Source organism: Papilio machaon, chromosome 29 (genome assembly GCF_912999745.1).
Source record: "Papilio machaon chromosome 29, ilPapMach1.1, whole genome shotgun sequence".
NCBI lineage: Eukaryota > Metazoa > Arthropoda > Insecta > Lepidoptera > Papilionidae > Papilio > Papilio machaon.
In genome coordinates, this window is record NC_060014.1 from 2743791 (window position 1) to 2766077 (window position 22287).

At 34.0% G+C, this 22287-nt stretch overlaps 1 protein-coding gene across 1 annotated transcript in view; it reads right to left on the reverse strand.

Moving 5' to 3' along the window:
• LOC106717066 (endoribonuclease Dicer) overlaps window positions 1-19043 on the reverse strand; it is a 42581-nt gene extending 23538 nt beyond the window's left edge. Inside the window, exons 1-17 of the mRNA XM_045685215.1 lie at window positions 18780-19043; window positions 17925-18073; window positions 17026-17185; window positions 15950-16075; window positions 14690-15369; window positions 13971-14120; window positions 12930-13048; window positions 12351-12742; window positions 11964-12308; window positions 11205-11326; window positions 10716-10820; window positions 10000-10129; window positions 8726-9114; window positions 8579-8692; window positions 6843-6999; window positions 6051-6156; window positions 5124-5254 (exon numbers count right to left, since the gene is read on the reverse strand). Of these exons, the coding sequence (XP_045541171.1) occupies window positions 5124-5254; window positions 6051-6156; window positions 6843-6999; window positions 8579-8692; window positions 8726-9114; window positions 10000-10129; window positions 10716-10820; window positions 11205-11326; window positions 11964-12308; window positions 12351-12742; window positions 12930-13048; window positions 13971-14120; window positions 14690-15369; window positions 15950-16075; window positions 17026-17185; window positions 17925-18070 (3372 nt within the window). The 5' untranslated portion in view covers window positions 18071-18073; window positions 18780-19043. The remainder of the gene's footprint in view (window positions 1-5123; window positions 5255-6050; window positions 6157-6842; window positions 7000-8578; window positions 8693-8725; window positions 9115-9999; window positions 10130-10715; window positions 10821-11204; window positions 11327-11963; window positions 12309-12350; window positions 12743-12929; window positions 13049-13970; window positions 14121-14689; window positions 15370-15949; window positions 16076-17025; window positions 17186-17924; window positions 18074-18779) is intronic.
• Window positions 19044-22287: the final 3244 nt, after the last annotated feature.

The window sequence follows — 22287 nt, forward strand, 5'->3', positions numbered from 1 at the left end:
TTACCTGTGATGAAAAATGGGTTCTTTACGATAATCGGAAGCGCTCAGCGCAATGGTTGGATCCTGGCCAGCCAGCCAAATCCTGCCCCAAGCGAAAATTAACCCCAAAAAAGTTACTTGTAAACGTTTGGTGGACTAGTGCCGGTATTGTTCATTACAGTTTTCTCAAATCTGGTCAGACTATTACGGCTGATGTCTATTGTCAGCAATTGCAAACCATGATGGAAAAGCTAGCGGCTAAACAACCTAGGCTGGTCAATCGCTCCACGCCACTGCTGCTTCACGACAACGCTAGACCACACACTGCGCAACAGACGGCTACTAAATTGGAAGAGCTTCAATTGGAAAGTCTAAGACATCCTCCGTGTTGGAAGAATTTAAACAACGCCCATCTTTATTACTAGCAACACCGTCGTGACGTCACCTCCTCTTACCTTTTATAACGCGTGTGTCTGTCATGTATAATTACTTTTGTTAACAATAAACCGTTTTAATATTTTACTCAAATCGTATTATTTCTACAGGTTATGGGCCCAGAACCGTATACTTTTTTGAGTAAAAATAAATATTTATTGTGGAAATAAGCAAAAGAAGTGTATATCTAATATAATCTATTGTATTTTGCCGGTCTCGCACGATTAAGATGGCCACGCACAACCTACAAATTGAGAAATTGGCAGGCCGAGAGAATTATTCAACATGGAAATTTGCAGTTATGTCCTATTTACAATTGGAAGAATTGTGGGAATGTATTGAACCTGGTACCGATGTCGATTTGAAGAAAGATATCAAAGCAAAGTCGAAGATAATTTTGTTGGTTGAACCTATGAACTATGTTCATATCGAAAATGCAAAAACAGCAAAAGAAGTCTGGAAAAATCTACAGAATGCGTTCGAAGACTCTGGGCTTTCGAGAAAAGTCGGATTACTTAAGGATTTGATCAATACTTCATTGGACAACTGTGGAAGTATCGAAGAATATGTGAATAAAATCATGAGTACAGCGCATAAGTTACGGAACATTGATTTCGAAGTTAATGATGAATGGTTGGGAACACTCATGCTGGCAGGTTTATCAGATAATTATAAACCAATGATCATGGGTCTGGAAAGTTCCGGTATTAAAATAACATCAGATTTTATAAAAACAAAACTTTTGCAGGAAGTGAAAGTGTCCGAAACTACTGTATTTTTCACTAAGCACAAGAATACCTCTTACAACAATAAAAAGCCAAAAGGCAAGGGCCCTCGTTGCTATAACTGCAATAAATATGGACATATAAAAAATCAGTGTACAGTACACGTACAGAAAAGAAATCAAACCACCTTTGCAGCAGTTTTTTCAGCTTACAGTACACTAAACCAGGATGACTGGTATATTGACTCTGGAGCAACAATGCACATGACAAGACGCTCAGACTGGATGTATGATGAACAGTCACCTCCGATTCACAGAATAATGGTGGCAAACAGTGAAGCGATCCCTGTGCAGAGTATGGGTAAAGTAAATATTCAAACTAAATTAAACAAAGATGAACATCAAATACAGGTGAGAAATGTTCTGTTTATTCCTAAATTAAGTACAAACCTATTATCTGTCAGTCAATTAACAAAGAGTGGCTGTAATGTTGAATTCACAAATACTGGCTGTAACATTTACAATGGCAATAAGAATTTAGTAGCAACAGCGAGGCTAATAGACAATATGTACAAACTTAATGTTGTAAATGGAAATGCATGTACTGCGACAGATTTAATTACATGGCATAAAAGGATGGGGCACTTAAATATGGCTGATGTGAAAAGGTTACCTTTATGTACTGAAGGTGTTTCTATTTTTGGTAAAGAAGTAAACACTGTTTGCATACCCTGTTGCGAAGCGAAACAAACTCGATTACCATTTCCAAGTTCTGGTTCTAGAGCAAATGCTTTACTTGACATTATTCATACTGATCTGTGTGGTCCGATGGAGACTCCATCTGTAGGTGGAGGGAAATACTTCATAACTTTCATAGATGATTACTCTCGTAAAGTATATGTTTATTTTCTAAAGAACAAATTGGATATTACATCAGTGTTTAAGAAATTTAAAGATGAAGTAGAAAATGAGCTAGAGAGGAAAATAAAAATTTTAAGAAGTGACAATGGTAAAGAGTACTGTAATAAAGATTTTTCTGATTTTCTGGCAGCTTCTGGAATCAAACATCAGACCAGCACTCCATATACGCCTGAACAAAATGGTGTAGCAGAGAGGATGAACCGAACGCTGGTAGAACGAGCGAAGTGCATGTTGTTTGAAGCAAAACTGCAAAAATCATTCTGGGCAGAGGCAGTCGCAACTGCCGCATATGTCACAAACAGATCCCCATCACGTGTGCTAGCTGAAACAACACCATATGAAAAATGGACTGGTAAGAAACCACACATTTCTCATTTAAAGATATTTGGCTCAAAGGCCATGGTACATGTTCCTAAGCAAAACCGACATAAGTGGGATAGCAAATCACGTGAACTAATTTTTGTGGGATACTGTGAGAATACAAAGGGATACAGGCTCTATGATAAAATCAGTAAAAAGATTGTAATTAGTAGAGATGTGATATTTATTGAAAATTTTAATGTTTTGAAAAATATGTCTCCGGAAACTGTATCAGAGCCACAGCTAATTACACTTCCTCTAAGTAGTACACAAGTTGATTCTTTAGACTCACAGAATCAAACTGAAGAAACAACTATCAATGAAAGCTCTCAGAATGAGCCATTGACATCCTCGAGTAATGAGAATTCATTTGACAGTAGTATGTTGAATAGACAAACTGATGAGACTTATTATCCTGATACAGATGATTATGATGATTCCCATAATGAATATGCACAAAGTAGAATTACATTGAGGTCACATCAGAGAAAAAACATGAAAGGCAATACTTTCATGTGTCTTATGGAAGTTTCAGATCCAGTTACTATTGAAGAAGCATTATCAGGTCCAAATGCAAGGCAATGGAAAGAAGCAATGGATGAAGAGTATAAATCCTTACTTGAAAACAATACTTGGGAATTGACTACTCTACCAGCTAATAAACATGCTATACCATGCAAGTGGGTTTACAAGGTAAAGAAAATGAAAATGGAGAAACAGTAAAGTATAAGGCACGTCTTGTAATTAAAGGATGTTCTCAAAGGCCTGGAATCGACTACACTGAAAGTTTTTCACCAGTTGTTAGACTTGTATCTCTAAGATACTTGTTCGCTTTGGCGGTAAAATATGATTTAGATATATGTCAAATGGATGCGGTATCAGCTTTTCTGCAAGGCGACATAGAAGAGGAAATTTATATGAAGCAGCCACCTCTATATGAGAGTAGTGACAAAGTATGTAGACTCAAGAAATCTTTGTATGGACTAAAACAAGCGAGCAGGCAGTGGAATAAGAAGCTTGATTCCACACTGAAAGAGATGGGTTTATCACAGACTAAATTAGATCCCTGTATATACTACAAAATTGAGGATGATAGAAACATGATCTTTATGGCTATTTATGTAGATGATATATTAATATTTACAAACAATCAAAATATGAAAATTCATGTAAAAGCAGAATTGCATAAAAAGTTTAAAATGAAAGATATTGGAGACTTATGTTACTGCATTGGAATACATATAGAACGAGACAGAAAGAATGGAATAATATACTTAGACCAGAGAAAATATATAATGGAAGTATTACAGAAATATGGTATGTCAGATTGTAAGACAGTCAAGTCTCCAATGGATGTAAATACAAAGTTTTATGAGAAAGAAAATTCTGAGGAAGTTAAAATATTAACTGATATTCCTTATCAAGAGATAATTGGATGTTTATTGTATGTTTCACAAGTAACAAGGCCAGACATTAGCTTTGTTATTAATATGTTAAGCAAATACAATAGCAAGCCTGAAATGCAGCATTGGCTTGCCCTGAAACGGGTCATGCGCTACTTGAAGGGGACTCAAGATTATAGACTGACTTATAAGCAAACACCAGCAGAAACAATGACTCATGGTTATTGCGACTCAGACTGGGCGAGTTCAGGGGATGATCGACGTTCCTGCACTGGCTACACATTTCTGTTTCAGGGAGGAACAATCAGCTGGAACTCGAAGCGGCAGCCCACAGTTGCACTGTCTACGACTGAGGCAGAGTATATGTCGTTGTCGTCATGCGTACAAGAAGCCTTATGGCTAAAGCAATTTCAAGAGAGTTTTTGGCCACACTTGAAGAATGAAGCCATGGTTATTTACAGTGATAACCAGAGTTCTATTAAACTTTCAGGTTCTGATGGTTATCATTCCAGGACGAAGCACATTGATGTGAGGCATCATTTTGTTCGTGACAAGGTGCTTGGAGGGGTCATCGACGTTCGCTACGTTCAGACGGACATGATGGTCGCAGATGTCCTAACGAAAGCCACGACGCACTCAAAACTGGTTCTCTGTGCATCCAAGATGGGCTTATGTGTAAGAGAGGATGTTGGAAGAATTTAAACAACGCCCATCTTTATTACTAGCAACACCGTCGTGACGTCACCTCCTCTTACCTTTTATAACGCGTGTGTCTGTCATGTATAATTACTTTTGTTAACAATAAACCGTTTTAATATTTTACTCAAATCGTATTATTTCTACACTCCGTACTCCCCGGACCTTGCTCCAACAGATTACCATTTTTTTCGAAATTTGGAAAACTTCTTGCAAGGGAAAAAATTCAACTCCGATGGGGCAGTCCAAATCGCCTTCAAAGATTTTATTGATTCCCGTCCGACTGGTTTTTTTAGTAAAGGGATCAATGAACTACCTATGAGATGGCAAAAGTGCATAGAAAATAATGGTTCATACTTTGATTAATTAAATATATTATATTAAAAAATATTCGACTTTTTGTTCCTCCCATACAAAACGCCAATTTCATATGTAAGGACCTAATATATAGATGTGAATATTTAGATGTATGTTTGTTAGAAGATATCTCCGGAACAACTCAATAGATCTTGACGAAATTTGTCACAGATGTAGAACATAATCTGGAAATTATTTCACTCGATCGAAGTCACGGGCGACAGCTAATATAAATCAAACTCACATACCCGTTTATAATAATACTGACGTCGTTTCGTAGTTCCAGGTCGCGCTGAGTCATTGGGGTCTATAGGTTCTATTCCATTACCATTGCCGTTCCCTGTACCTTCAAGTTCTACCGCCTTGAAGTTTTCTTTACCTAGAAAATTACACAGTTTCTGATGAATTTCCACTGTTTTGAAACTTGTATTACAACAATTATCATACATTCAATAGCAAATTCAAACCGTTTTATCATTTTCGGTGTATAACTTGTTTAAACTAGTTTGGAAGTCCATTCAGTCTTAAAGGAGTGTACACAAAATTGAACTTTACCCTTTTGAAATAAGGTTTAATTTTACTTTGCACTTCATTTCTTACCAAAAGCATATGTTAAAAGGTAAAAAGTAAAATCAAACCTTATTTCAATCGTATAATCTGTTAGTGCAAGTATAAAAAAGTAACCTATAACATAATCACATACATCAGCTACCTTCCAATCAAAGTTCTGTCAAAATCTGTCCATACATTCCGGAGATTACTTGTAACAAACATGACATTACGAACATACAGACAGACTGATAAAAATAAAAAATAGGTTTTTCGTTATTAGCTACACAAATACATCATATGTATAAAATATGATGTTTTATTCTCTGTATTACATACAAACACTCCAAATTTTATTTATGCGTGCCAAAGGCTTAATTTTAGTCCTCTTCCCTTCCCACCCCTTTTCTTACAAGAAAAGATTGAGGAAGGCAAGAGGACTTGAGGGTTTTGATGATGATTCAATGCATCTGCAATTGTGGATATCTATGGGTAGAGGTCACTTCGCCCTTTAGGCGAATTCAAATCGTTTGTCACTTTATAACAAAAAAAAATGTATATAGATAAAAATCTGCTAGTCTCCAATTCCGGTCAGTGTTTATGGACCTTTATAAAGTTATACTCACCGATAGGCATCAATTGATTATCAAGTTCTCCGCTCTTGTGTAATATCCTACAAGCCTGTAATGCCACCATTCGTCTGGCTAACACTCGCGTTGGCATCGGATGACCCTATAAAAAACATACAGAAAAAATAAAAACATTTTTTCCTTTCTCATTATGTAATGTGTCAAACATCTTTCATAGTATGTCATTTCTGAAGTCATCTATATATATAAAAGAAAGTCGTGTTAGTTACACCATTTATAACTCAAGAACGGCTGAATCGATTTGACTGAAAATTGGTGGGCAGGTAGCTTAGAACCAGGAAACGGACATAGGATAATTTTTACCCCGTTTTCTATTTTTTATTCCGCGCGGACGGAGTCGCGGGCGACAGCTAGTTACTAATACACAATCCATACATATTTTATTCCATAACTTCCATCCATCATTTAATCTCATTTAGTACAAACTAGCTGTCGCCCGCGACTCGGTCTATGCGGAATTAAAAGAAAACTTAATAAGTATGTGTTCTTCCAGACTATCATCTGTGTCAAATTTCATCAAGATCTGTTGAGTCGTTCCGGAGATATCTTCAAACAAACATCCATCCATCCATTTAAACATTCACATTTATAATCATACTGTTACGAACTTCTGTGTATTAATTAGAACTGTATAAAATTTCACGTTCATTCATTCACATAATTTTAACAGACAAGTCAAAGGGATCACAATATTTTTCTCGCTCATAGAGGTTTCTATCTAACCAGAGTTTCTCGCTTATCCAGGTTCGACTGTACATAGATACTTACCACAATATTATACTTGACAGGACAGTTGAGAGGTAACCGAAGAGTGCAGATATATGCTTTCTTCATATTTCCCTCACTATCTGGCAGCGATACCTCCTCCATCCACCATTGTGGGGCGAGACGAGTGAATGTATCTGATGGTAACTTACCACAATATCTGAAAATGTAATAAAGAGTACAGTTAAACGTGGATAAGATAGACTTCAAGGACCTTTATGAGCGATATTTTCTCACTCACAAAGGTTTTTCTATAGAGAATGGGTCTCTCCTTATAAACAGGAAACTGGATTTAAAACCCGAGTTACTCTCTTATAGAAGTCGACCGTTGAAACTGGACAGGTTTCTCTCTTATTAAAGTAAAATTATATTAAGAAAGGCTCAAATTATACATAGCAAAAATATGACAAAAATTAAAACAATATAATAGTATACTGTAAAATATCAGACGCACAGATAGATACTTAATCGAAAACATTTCTCTGAAAAAGCATTCTCTGAAAGCCATTTATTATGATAAATTTCCTCCGTGCGATCATTTATCATACTAAAATAACATATGGACTCCATGTGCACGGAATTAAAAAAAAACTTAATTATTAGCCTATGTGTTCTTCCACACTATGTTCTATATCTGTGATACATTGAACAGTTCTGGAGATATCTTCAAACATCCATCCATCTAAACCAGTGTTTCCCAAAGTGGGCGATAACGCCCCCTTGGGGGCGTTTGAAACCTAGGAGGGGGCGATTAGGGGCCTAAATAGTTGGGGGCATTGAAATTAATTAAAGTAATGAAATTGTGGTTTTTAAGTTTTAGTGCTGAATAAAAATTAGGGGCGCTCTGAAATATAATTGATTTTCAAAGGAGGCGGTGAAAGAAAACAAATTTGACAATCACTGATCTAAACAGTAGTAAGTTATATAAATGCTTAGATATATCTAATACACAAACATTGATTTTTAATTTATAATACTTTGGAATACCAAATCTTATTCCAATGCTGCATTGACTCAAAGTGGTTACTTGTCGGACACATCATCAACCTGCCCTTATCTCTATGTACATTTTACTCTACATTTTGTAGCTTGAAATAAAATTATTATTATTATTATTATGTAGGGTAGGTACAGTATATACTCCTCCATACATCTCTATCAGCTGTCATTTCTAAATTTACCCCCTTCTTATGTATATCCTTTTTCACACTATCTATCGATACTTTCAACAGTGGTTGACCCCGCAACAACAATATTTGTTGGGTGCACGAATTGGCCTCGCTCAGTGAAATACCACGACCACACAGAAGACAGGCGTCAAGTGGAAGCAATTCCGCATTTAGTCTGATTAGTGTGGTACCGAAGGCCTAATTTTAATCCTCTATCCCTTCCCACTCTTTTCTTATTAAGAAAGGATAAGAAGGGGAAGTGGATTTGATGGAAGAGGGTACGCATAGGATGGAGAAATATCCTCTTTCTGTGCGTCCTCTTCTCCGTTAATTAAAGGTAGGCAACGCATCTGCATTTGCGGATGTCTATGGGCAACGGTCGCCTCGCTATTGCGGCGAATCCGGGTGGCCGTTTGCTCGTTTGCCACATTATACTAAAAAAAAACTTTCTTTGGTCTTCCTCTACCTTTATATCCATCCACATTCAACCTCATTACTTTACTACTTGTACTTGTTACTTTATTTGGTTACTTGTCGGACATGATTGAATAATTTTTTTATATAACTCACCTGTTAATAAGTGCTGTTGCTGTACTCAAATCTACACTAGCTATACTATCCGAGTCACTTTTTTTAATTGTTCTTTCATTCACTTCACTATCCACTGCAATATTTTTATAATCACTATCTATATCTATACTTTTATCATTATTAGAATTAACACTAATTTTATTTCCAAAATTCTGTTTTACTTCTGTAGTACTAACTTCTTTCATATTAATTTCATTATTTCTATCACTTTCTGTTTCATTTCTATCTAGTTCAATTTCATTCTTTGCAATATCTTTATCACTATCTGTATTATTACTTCTTTCATTTCTAGATTCCTCTAGATTCACCTTTTTATCTTCAATAGATTGTCTTATTTCTTTATTTCCTTCGTCGTTCTTATCCTTCGGTGATATCACTGTTTCTGTGTTCATTTGTGTCATTTTACTTTCCATTGGAGTATAAGCTTTTACAATAGCTGTTAAATCATCAGCGTAGCTTTCTTCTTCACTGGTAGGTTCATCTTGTACACCGCAACCGCATTTCCTTGTCACTATCTGAAATTTATTAATAATATTTTATTCATGTAACATATGTACATAAACAGTCATCAATCTCATTCTGACAGATAGACAGACAGACAAAGTTTTTTCGTTAAAAATAACGCAAATACATAATGTATAGGCAATTTTTTTCTTTTATTTGATTTAAACATACACAGACTGCAATTTTATAGACAGCACTATCATTGTTATACGCACATCTGACATATTCATAGGGATACATTCACACACTAACATTCCCACACACACACACACTAACAAACATACACAATACACACACGCAAACACCCACACCAATCTAAAACACATGTATGCAAAAAAAATAGAATTGTAAAAAAATAAAAGTTAGTTATTTCTTTTTTTTTGGTAATCATAAATGATTTTTTTTTCTTTTCTTTTGTCACTAAATGTAAAATCAATTTAATGATAGGGGGAAGGGATTGGCTTGTGAAACACAGGGCTTTGTCCTAGTTCAGGAGCCAAGGCTTCCACATAATTGTGTATGTTATTGTTACAATAAAGCAGTTATTTATTTATTTACTAGCTTTTACCCGCGACTCCGTCCGCGCGGAATAAAAAATAGAAAACGGGGTAAAAATTATCCTATGTCCGTTTCCTGGTTCTAAGCTACCTGCCCATCAATTTTTAGTCAAATCAATTCAGCCGTTCTTGAGTTATAAATAGTGTAACTAATACCGACTTTCTTTTATATATATAAGATTGGTTTCCGAGACCATAATCTCTGTATAAAACATATCATCATCCCTGTCATTATCTTTGACAAAACAGAGAACAGCACTATATTTTAAATGGGCATTTTGGTCTCAGAAACACACACATAGCCTTTTAATTTAAAATTAAAACATTGTATGTACTTACTTCATCAAGTTCTTTATATATAGCGAGATGGTGCAACAACATCTCACTGTGTTGTGGGGCCTCCGCTAGTAGTGCGAGAGACGACTTCGGAGCCCTAGCCCTGCCTCGACACAGCGCGTGCGAACGATACCTGTAAGTCACATAAAGACCAATGAGTCAAAAACATTTGCTCACAGACCCCCTAAATATTATTGGTTTGGACCCCCTGATCCTATATTTATTTAACTTCTTAACCTTTACTATATCCTGTCATCGACCCTACAGGATCTGCCTTGGACCCCAAACACATTGACATCAGGGAGACTGATTGACATATGAACCCCCTGTTGTTCAATGAGGGTGGATTTGACAGAGGAGGGGATGCATAGAAAGAGGAGGTCCTCTTTCTGTGCGTCTCCTCCTCTATCAATTAAAGGTAGGCAAAGCATTTGCAATTGCTGATGTCTAGGCAGCGGTCGCTTCGCCATTTAGACAGATTCAGGTGACCGTTTGTTTGTTGCCACCTTAAGATATTTAAAAAAAATGAACCACAGGGGGTCCGAATGTATCACTTTGAGCATCAATGGTATAGTTTAAACAAGGAAATCTTTACATGGCAACACAATCTTCATCAAACTACTCTTTTTCAATATGACGAAACACATTTCAAACATGTCTGAGTATTAATAGAAGTTACAGGTCATTATTTGATAAAATGTGCAGTGATATATACTTACGAAGGAGGAACGTCCCAGCGCAGTACAAGGTTGCATCGGGGTAAGTCTATCCCTTCTTCCAAAGTGGGGGTGGCTAGTAAAAGATTACATTCATGCATACGGAACCTGGAAAACAAGATACTTAAATTATCTTAATTACTTATGATGGATAAAGATATCTGTCAAGAGATTATCAGTCAATGTCTCAAGATCCTGGTCGTACCATAGCTCTCTTGTCACATGATTTTCTTTGCCTAAGTATATTTTTGTAACAGAACTAGCCGCAATGGTGAGAAATACTGAAAACTCTAAGTAAGTGGCGGTATCGTCAAGATGGCTGTCATTTTTCATCTGTCAAAATTTCTATAAGTCATACTAGTGATTGAAAAAAAAAATGTCTTCCTTTTTTTAATTTCTTATACGACTAAAATCCACAAAGTATTTTGTATTGTAACTGTGTTACTCTATCATAGTGCCTCTAAATGTGCCAAATTGTCGCAGTATACTTACTTCTTTAGTACATCTTCTTGCTTTCTGCTTTGCCGTTGACACTCTTGCAGTTCTCCGGCAACCTCTACAGCACAGTACTGAGCACATATATAACTAAGAGATGGTCGACAACGTGATATATCCTGAAATATACAGGAACTTTCGTGAGACATAATAATAAATTAATTAAGAAAGGCTCAGTGTGAGATGAGACGCGACCGCAGTCCTCAAAATAAACACTCGCCCTAAAGATGGACTCCCGACTGGTCCGAAACTAGTCGGTGCCGTCACCAGACAATCACACATGAGTTAAGACATTCTTAATTAATTTAGGAATACTATAAATTAAGGGAAAAAAGTAATGAAAGATACGATCTTAAGTAATCTTTTAATTTTTTTTTATTCAACTAAGATAAAAAAAAATTCTGTAAAAACATGGACATAGTACAATTTACTTAATAATGATTTTTGAATTTACTCGAGTGTGGCAGTAAAACTTAATGGAGGGAACTTTTTACAGAATCAAATACAGTCCAAGTTTTACAATAGTAGATCCCGCAACAACAATATTTGTTGGTATTATTACTCGCCCGGTGAAATACCATACAGAATACTAGCTTTAAGTGGAAGCAATTCCGCGTTTCGTCTAATGTATTTGATGCTGGAGGTCTAATTTTAGTCCATGTTTGTCCATCCTTTTCTTATAAGGAAAAGATGGGAAGGGGAAACATACAGGTTATAATTTTATGAGACTTAAAGTTAATATTAGTAAATACTTACCACAATAAGCATAAACAAGATTTTAGCCATCAACGGTTCCTTTAAGAACATAATCCCACACAATGCATCCGGATTTTGATTCTGTTGTATTCTTACTGTATTATTCTTCAACACCCTCGGTCGACCTCTCACCCTCTGTCTACCCCTAACACTTTTATATTCCTCCACTTTAAACACTTTAGAATCACTTTTATCACTTACACTATATACGTCTATTTCTTTGAAATTAGCTTCATATGTATTCACTCGATCTTCTATTTTGTTACCGAGAGTTGTAAAATCACAATTTTCTATAATATTCAACATTTGCTTTGTTTTTGATGTGTTCATTTCATTTTTATTATCATTATCATTTGTTTTACGAATTGTTTCATTTATTTTATGATCAGTTTCATTTGTTGTGGTATTTATTTCATTTTTACAGTCAGTTTCATTTCTTATGTCACCAGTTTCATTTAATATACAATTTGTTTCACTTATTGTACAAATAGTTTCATTTGTCGGACTATCAGAATTTGTATCAATCTTTTCACTTTCCTGTGGTCTAAATTGTTCTAATATCTCCGCTAATCTTAAAACTTTTGGTGTACAAAATAACTTTATCTTTTCCCAATCAGAAGTATACTTTGAGAATACGTAGTCTGCGTATCCTCGTATTTTTATAAGTATTGTTGTACACATACAAAGTAATAGAAAATGTCTTTCATACGGTACTTTTATCTTTAATTTCTCAAGTTTTGCGAGTAAAGAAAATGCTGCTTTATCAGCTGCATATGGACCTGTAAAGATGGTAAAGATTTAAATTTGATGCAAGCTTAGGATATATAGCTATGTCTTTCTTTTTTATAGGATTTCTGTCTTCTGTCTGGTATGTGTACCCAAGGAAGAATAGATAATGCTTTATTTACCATTATTTTGGAACTTATTTAAAAGCTTTAAGTAACAAAAAGTATATATAAAACATACCTAATTCATTCAATATGTATAGAAATTGAGCAAATATCTCCTTAGGTTCTTTAGTTGGATCTGGTATATTGACAAATTCTTCATACAAATCATCACCGTATATCTCGGACGGGTCATATCTGAAAATTTAAAATATTTTCTGATTACAAAAATCTTAATATATATAAATCTCGTGTCTCAATGTTTGTCCTCAATGGACTCCTAAACCACTTAACCGATTATAATAAAATTCGCACACCATGTGCAGTTCGATCCAACTTGAGAGATAGGATAGTTTAAATCTCAAATTACAGTCGCAATTTTAATTTATTGCTAATTATTTGTCTGTTATTATTTGACAGTCACAATTATCTGTTAACTCCAAATGATTCTAACAGATGTCGATACCTTTCGACTGGGTTGAGTAAGTAATTAATAGATGGCGCTGCTATGGTAAATCTACGAACGTCTCATATAAGCTACATTTTAACAGCATAATTTAACCGATTTTTACCAAATTTTATATGCGTATTTAGTAAGTCTGAGAATCGGACAACATCTATTTTCCTATTAAGTTTTTTTAACTGTGCGCGGACGGAGTCGCGGGCGACAGCTAGTGTTTCTATATGTCTATACATCTATCTAATCGATGGAGGAAGGGAGGCACGGTAAGAGAATATTTTCCCTTCCTATCCTTTCATTATAAGAAAATGATGGAAAAAGGGGAGTAAAAGCAGTCCTCCGGTAGACACACTATTCAGATTGTAGTTGTAAGGAGTTTGTACTAGAGGCTTGTGTTATGTTGAGGTATTTCAGAGAGCCAGCCAAACAAATGTTCATCTAAAACTATTAAACTGTATAACTACACCAAAATTATTTTACTACCAATCACCTAACACTAACTATATTGTAATACCTGTCACCTAACACTAAGAACCGTAACCATCAGCGTCACAATGGCAAAAATCAAATAGACACAAAATACCATGGCTCATAACCTATCCATATATCTATGACATGGAATGTTACACATATAATGTAATATCTGGATTTTTAACTCACCTATGTTCATTTATAAAGTCTATTCCGTCTTGTATAGTCTTTCTCATAAATAAATCCAAATCTTTATAAACTTCTGGAAGATTGTCTACTGAAATTTGTTTAGAGTATTCTATGATAACTTCTTTTGGCTTCGATACTGTTGTTGATAATCTGAAAAGATATATTTGTTAATTAAAAAGACAAAAAAAAAACAATTATCTATATACTCTATGACACTCAAGAGAAGAATACCAATCGTAATAAATTAAACCGGTGTAAAGAAACTTTTTGCTTGCACAATGACATTGGATATTATTTAGGCCTACTTTTAGTCCTCGTTTCCTTTCCACTCTTTTTTTCATAAGGAAAGGATAGGAAGGGTGAGTTGATTTAACGGAGGAGGATGCATAGGAAGAAGATATATCCTCTTTTTGTGCGTCCCCCTCACCGTACCCTCCTCTATCGATTAAAAGTAGGTAACTCATCTGCAATTGCAGATGTCTATGGACAGTGGTCGCTATTTAAGCAGACTCAGGTGACCGCTTGCTCGTTTGTAACTTTTAGACATAAAAAAAACATTATATTTGGAATAGTTCATCTTAACATAAGAACATTTCAAAGCCATTAAAGTACATTTTCTTTGTTTAAATAAATTTTTGACTTATAGCTATGTACATAGGAGCCGTTTAGTGTCAAATAACTGCATTTAAAAATAGAACGACATTATAAAATACACTCACCTTTTCCCGCCATCAATATCTTCAGCTAAATCCATTTCACAATTCAAATCTTTTTCCAATTCTTCAATTTTCCATCCCAATTTTTCGTACATTTCAAAATCATCTAAATTCTCATAAACACCTAAGCTTATTTCTTTTTTATCTTTCTCTTTGCTTATTAATTTATCTTTTATAATATTTTCAAGATTTTTATCTGTATTCATACAGGCTATTGTTCTGTCCGTTAAATCTGTAGAACTTTCTATTTCTAATACATTTTCAGTTATATCAGAAATAGGAATCTTTTCATCTTTTAATTCACTTTTAATTATTTCATCTATGGTATTTTCATTAGAATTATCTATTTCATCTGTACTTTTATCTATGACTTTAGAACTGTCAGATTCTTTAAAATCGTTACTTTTGTTTCCATCTTTATCTGTTATTGTATCTATCCCTTTCTTATCTGTTTCATCTTCAATATCTTTCATATCAATGATTTCATTTACAAGAACAGTGTTATCTAAATTATGTATTGATTCATTATTTTCTATTTGTTTTAAATCAGACTTATTTTCTCTGTTAATTTCTTCATCTCTAATTGCAGCGTTATCATAATTTATGGACGTAAATATTGGGTATGTGAGAGCTAATAATCTAGGCCTATTTGTTTCAGTACATTCCTTGTATAGGCGCATTACCTAAAAAAAATACTTTTTTTTTTAATATATCAAAATGAGGCAAAAAAGCAAACGGCCACCTGAATTCGCAAAAAAATCGAGGCGACCGTTGTCCATAGACATCCGCAAATGCAGATACGTTGCCTACCTTTAACTGACGGAGAAGGGGATCCACAGAAAGAGGATATTTTCCCTTCTTATGCGTCCCCACTACTACCAAAACCACTTCCCATCTATACATATTAACTTTTAACTAAAACTTTTGTATCCCTTTTTAAGGATTATCTTAAAGCTTTTTTATAAATAGAAATTAAAACTTTAAGATATGATAAACTAATGGGCGACCACTAGTTATGTTAGACAGAAGAGGACACATATAGAAAGAGAGTATTTCCCCTGCTAAATTTACTTTCCTTTTCCAAGTAGATGAAAGGGAAGAGGACTACAATCCCCAATGAATTGATGTTTACAAGTATCTCCGGAATGGCTGAACGGATTTTGATGAAATTTATCACAGATGTAGAACATAGTCTGGAAGAACACATAGACTACTTATTAAGTTTTTTTCCAGACGGACTCGAAGGCAACAGCTAGTACTTACATATTTCAAATCATCATCAGTTGATATCAAATGACAGCTGTCTATAACTAAGACATTTATATTAAGCATATTGAGGTAGCCATCTTCTAGAATACACTTTAATATTCTTGATGTACATACTATGACCTGGAAATTAAAAAAATTATTACGATTACAAATTTTTTTCATACTGTAAGTTAGTAAAACAAACCTAACAAAACCTAAGCTAATGCTGCCTATAGACATTAGAGGAGGGGATGCACAGAAAAAGGATATTCCCCTCTCTATGAAAACCACTTCACCTTTCATGTTACTAAATTTTTTCTATATTACTGGAAAGAAGACTAAGTTTAGTACTCCAGCATACACTCTCATCACACTGTATGTTGAATTGCTTCCACTTTACATCTGTCTTTTATATGGTCGTAGTATTTCACCCGTTGAGCAACAGACATAATTAATGGAAGATTATCATCAACATCATCTGAGGCGCTACAGCCTCGGGTGGGCCTGGGCCTGGTCAATTAAATATCTCAATGAATAATTATTTTATTTATTGAAGCTTTATTTTTCATGTAACAATGCAATAAATATAAAACAGATTATATAAACTAGTTTTCATGTTTTCTTTGTTATGTGGCCCCTTATTGGGTAAAAGCCTTCTCCATCCTTTTCCATCTTTCTCCGTCCTTGGCCAAATGGATAATTATAACCATGTAAAAATAATTTCTTCACTTTATTTTATATAAATACTAGCTTTTACTCCGTCCGCGCGGAATAAAAAAAATGCACAAAAGATAAAAAAGTTCCTATGTCCGTCTCCTAGTTCTAAGCTACCTCCACATCAATTTTAGATATAGATAAGATATAGATTTTTAATCTATGTCTTATATATATAAAAGAAAGTGGTGTTAGTTACACTATTTATAACTCAAGATCGGTTGAACTGATTTAGCTGAAAATTGATGGGGAGGTAGCTTAGAACTAGAAGACGGACATAGGAACTTTTTTATCTTGTGTGCATTTTTTTTATTCCACGCGGACGGAGTCGCGCGTAAAAGCTAGTTTTGATATAAATTTTTAGCATTACAACTTACTTCTTTCTCCTCTAAGTGCATCTTCCAGTCGTTCACATCTTCATAATTAGCAGACTTAGCTATCGCAAGATCTGTTAGGATTCCTAGTTCATATGCTACATAGGCGATACGTGACGCTCTAGTTAGAAATATAGAACGTTGCCGACCTTCACTGAGTAATCTGAAATTAGAATTTATTTAATTAACACACTATCTCTCTATTCATATCTCCACAACTAATTTTTTTATAGGCTAAGGAGGCTAACAAGCAGCGGGAACACCAAGGTGTTCATCGTCACCCATGGAAATCTGCAATGCCAGAAGAACCGCAGATGCATTTCCGGCCTTTGAGCTAGTGTTACTTTATGTAGGTCGAGGTTTTACAGCCTCCAGATAAATTTATCTTACATCATTTCAGTCCTCAGAACGTAGGTGGCTATGGGATTAAGCACTTGAATTGTAATCTGCAGATCCTGGGTTCGAATCCCTCCAATGTATTTTCGATTTACATGTATATATTTATTGGATATTCTTAGGTAAAGGAAAACATCATGTGTGCACATAATGGTGACGAAATTTAAAATATGTGTGACTTCAACTCGCACTGTTCCAGCGTGGTAGACTATGCTTAGTCACCACTATCTAATAGTAGGCTCCGAACCTTTTCAGGGAATTATATTGAGCTGATAATGATTACAATTTCAGTCCTCAATCCCTTTTTAATCATGTTACCTTTAAAAAAATATCTGAATTAACTTAATGGTTATAAAGACAACTTTTATCAACCAAGCTGACACACTAACAATTGCTCAAAGTAATAAATCTGTGAGTTTCTTCTTAGATGTATGTAGGTTGCATTATAATGTTTTCCATCACTGTAAGAGAGTGAAATTATACTATCTTCTATTGAATCTACTTACCCCCTTATTTTATAAGCATCTTCATGTAGCAGCCTTGTTGCTACAAACGTGCAATGCTCAGTGATGATTATATTCTTATTGCTAGCCACTGCAGCCAGTCTCGCACCACCTTCTGCTGCAGTAAACCGTGAACAGCATGTCTCCATATCCTGCAAATTAACTTATGTAAGTACAGAGAAACTTTCCCATTACAGTGACAAAACTAATTAAAGGCTTGTCATGAAGAGGATTAGGCCAGAGGAAATATCTTCAATGTGTCTCATTCCCTGTCCACTAATGTAGGACCTTTCAATTTATTGGTCATACCTATGGGTAGTTACTATGCTAGATAAGAGAAGGATGCTTGCTCATTTACCACATTCTTATATTAAAAAATTACCCTTGTTAATAAGTTAAGAAAGATAATGTGTGACATGACATTTTGTTTTAGTATACCCATGGCCAGCTATTCATAAGTAATAGAAAAGCCATGGTTAGCCTACTAGTTTATTGTCAGTGTAGGTTCAAAAATTATCCTTTTGTATATGCTTTTCTTTCATTCCAATTTTTAAATAAAGTTTCATTTTAAAGGACGTTGAATAAACTGATTGATTCAATAGTACATTAATATCAACTAAAATATCTTATAAAGATTGTGCAAGTTTAAAACTTTAGACACTATATATTTCTTCTTAATCATATAACTATGCATTAATGATTTTAAAGTTCTATTACGAGAATTACTAATTGAAATCGGCAGCAAACAATAAGATGGTTGATTGAATATTTTTCTCAACATTTACGCCTTCAGTCAGATAACTGTGATTTATATTTGAAAACCGATAATTTTACGACTATAACAAATTGAATACTTACTGCGATTATCTATCCACTGTTACGAATCCAATTAAAGTCCTAAACTCATATAGACACGATAACAAACATTTGTGAGCATTCAATCACATGTTTCAATTAATTTCACAGCACTCTGTACATTTATAGTGTAATAACCTAAACGGCACTAGTAACATTTTGTCACATTTACCTGAGATTTAGATAGAGTAGGGTAAATTATAAATTAAGAATTTTAATGAATGTAAAATATTATTTTACGATCAAATCACGCTCCGGCAACCGTCAAACACCAACCATCGACTGTAAATAAATAATGTTGCTATATGAACACAAAACAACTCGTATACTCTTTGGATGTCAAACCATAAATGTTGCCACTTTTTAACGAATTCAATGTAAGAAGTAGAAGTTAAAAAGTGCTTACTTTAATACAGTACTCACTTGGTGAGCTCGGTAATATAAGCTAGACATTTCGATAGCCTTCTAATCTGGTAATAGCACTGACCTCTATATACGATATTTATGGATAATAGGATGAAGGCTGGTACATTAAAATACGAGGGCAGAGATTAGCAAGGTCCAATTAAAAGCAGTGTTTACACAAACGGGTCGAAAACCTACTTAATTTAATTAAAAGAGCCCATAAGATTCAAAAATAATGATGATCACTATTTTTGGAACAAATTGTAATAATAATAATTTTGCACCATTCAATTTCCCTATCATTGAAATCTTATAATATACATAAAATAAGCTTACATGTTCAAATCCTAATAGGGTACCTAACTAGATTAATGCTGTTTGTTAAACATAACTGGTATCAAATATGTAGCAGATCGAGCTTGTAATAGCCAAAATCTTACTAATATTATAAATGCGAAAGTTTAGACGGATGTATGGATAGATGGACGTTCGTTTGAAGGTATCTCCGGAGTGTCTGAAGGTATCTCCGGAGTGGCTGAACGGATCTTGATGAAATTTGGCACAAATGTAGAGCAGTTTGAAGGAACGCACATGCTTATTTTGTTTTTCTTTTAAATCCGTGCGAACGGAATCGCGGGCAAAAGCTAGTTTAATCATGTTGGAAAAAAATATTTTGTTGACTGTTGATCTTAACTTTACATAAGAAAAAACCGTAGCATAAGATTTTTATCAAGAGCTTGCATCTGCAGGCTTCCTCTATTAATTCAATATTTTTCCATCGTTACATTGAATATTTACTGTTAGGGCTTCTATTCTAATATGATTAATAAAAGAGATTTTTATAACATAACTTGATGATATAACGGAAAAAACGTAATCCAATAAAGCAGTATGTATATTTATTTAAAAAATAATTTAGTTTTGTAAATCCAGTAATCCATTAAATTTTAAAGGTGTGGAAGTATTATAAGAAAATATAAGACATAGATTCAATTACAACAGTGCAATCATTTTTTTGTTTGATGAAAGGTGAAACAGATATTCTATAAACTTAATATTTAAAACCAAAGTAAATTGTGATGAAAAATAAGCCCAAACATAATCCATGTTATGTCTAAAAACGTCTGTCGTAATTCAAATTAAGACCATTTTCCATTTACCTTTTTTTTCTACAAATTTATAAATTGTTTTAAGTCATCACACTTAACTGTCAAGTAAAAAAAAACTTTAATTCACGATTCCTTAGATGTTTTGTTTTAGTCGTGGAATCGATTTAATGAGATATTTTAATATTGTTTTTTAAATATATTTTAAAGGTAAATAACTTTTTTAATTTACAAAAAAAAAACTATAATCGATAAAGCAGTAAGATAAACAAATTGCAGAACACTTCATATGATCAAGTGGCTAAAAAGACATTAAGTAAAAAACAATTTCAAACAAAATGCACTCAAAAGTAACCTAAAAAAAACCAATTCAAACAAAATGCATTCAAAAGTAACATAAAAAAACAATTTCAAACAAAATTCACTAAAAAGAAACAAAATAATGTCATGAAAACTCTCTAAACTCTAGTAGTTGCTCTCGTTGCGCTCTCTAATAGTAGGGGCTCAGTTTTCCGCAACTCCACGACAAGCGCGTATTTTGCGTGTCTCTAAACTCTAAAGAAAGTTCTCTTCTTTCTTGTAACATGTCTATATTGTATAATTATTGTTATTTCGCAGTCGGTGTCGGCCGAAGTAAATAGATGACATTTTATATTTGAGATGTATTAGACATACTTACGTTTATGTCCCTACTTAGGCCGAAACCGACTCCAAAATAACAATAATTATACAATATAGACATGTTACAAGAAAGAAGAGAACTTTCTTTAGAGTTTAGAGACACGCAAAATACGCGCTTGTCGTGGAGTTGCGGAAAACTGAGCCCCTACTATTAGAGAGCGCAACGAGAGCAACTACTAGAGTTTAGAGAGTTTTCATGACATTATTTTGTTTCTTTTTAGTGAATTTTGTTTGAAATTGTTTTTTTATGTTACTTTTGAATGCATTTTGTTTGAATTGGTTTTTTTTAGGTTACTTTTGAGTGCATTTTGTTTGAAATTGTTTTTTTATGTTACTTTTGAGTGCATTTTGTTTGAGATTGTTTTTTTTTGAAGTCGGCTATTTTTTTTTCTTAAAATTTTTGTTTTATTTCACAATTTTTAGTGAATTTGAAGTTCAATTACAAATTTCGTTAATACGTATAAAGACATAAATAAGACAAATAAAGAAAAGGACTTTCCTATTTGATATGTGTGTATTTCAATTCAAAAACTAATTTAGAATGCAGCAGATAACCACTTATCCTTTAAACAATGAAATAATTATCAAAATCGCTATATAAATTGAAAATTACCGAACTAATACATCGTAGCGTACCTTTAATTTGGTCCAGCCGCGCGCCGCACTAGCATTTTTCGAATGCGCGTACTTTTTAATTATTTAATATCTCCCAAACTATTGATCAGAATTACATAGTTTAAAGGCTAATGTAATCTGCATTTAATACTCGTGCCATAAAACATATTTATTTGGATAAGGATTCATATCGAATATAATATAATAGTGCCGTAAGCTTACGGCGCTGTTTTTCGTGTCCATTTTAATCGAAGTTTGTTCACAATAACATGGTTTTTGTGAGACATCCATAGATGATAGATATATGCCACCGAAGACTTTTATTTAGCAAATTTAAGGATCTATAATTACTCCAGACATCATTTTTATGTAAGTCATATAGTTTGACCTACGTAAGTCCAGAAAGCAAAATTGTGCTTTTCATGTAGCATTTTTCGTTTCCGCGTAATTTTATTCTTACGATATCTCCTAAACTATTAGACAGAATGATATAGTTTCAATTGCAAATATAATCTACATTAAATTCTCTTGATAATGAACATGTTTATTTACATAAGGGTTAATACTGAACTCGAATAATAGCGTCGGAAATAGGGCATGAATTTAATTGATGTTTCTGAAGAAAAAAATGGTTATTGTGAGAAAACTATAAAAGATAGATATATGCTATCGCTGACTTTTATTTAGCACATTTAAAGAGCTAC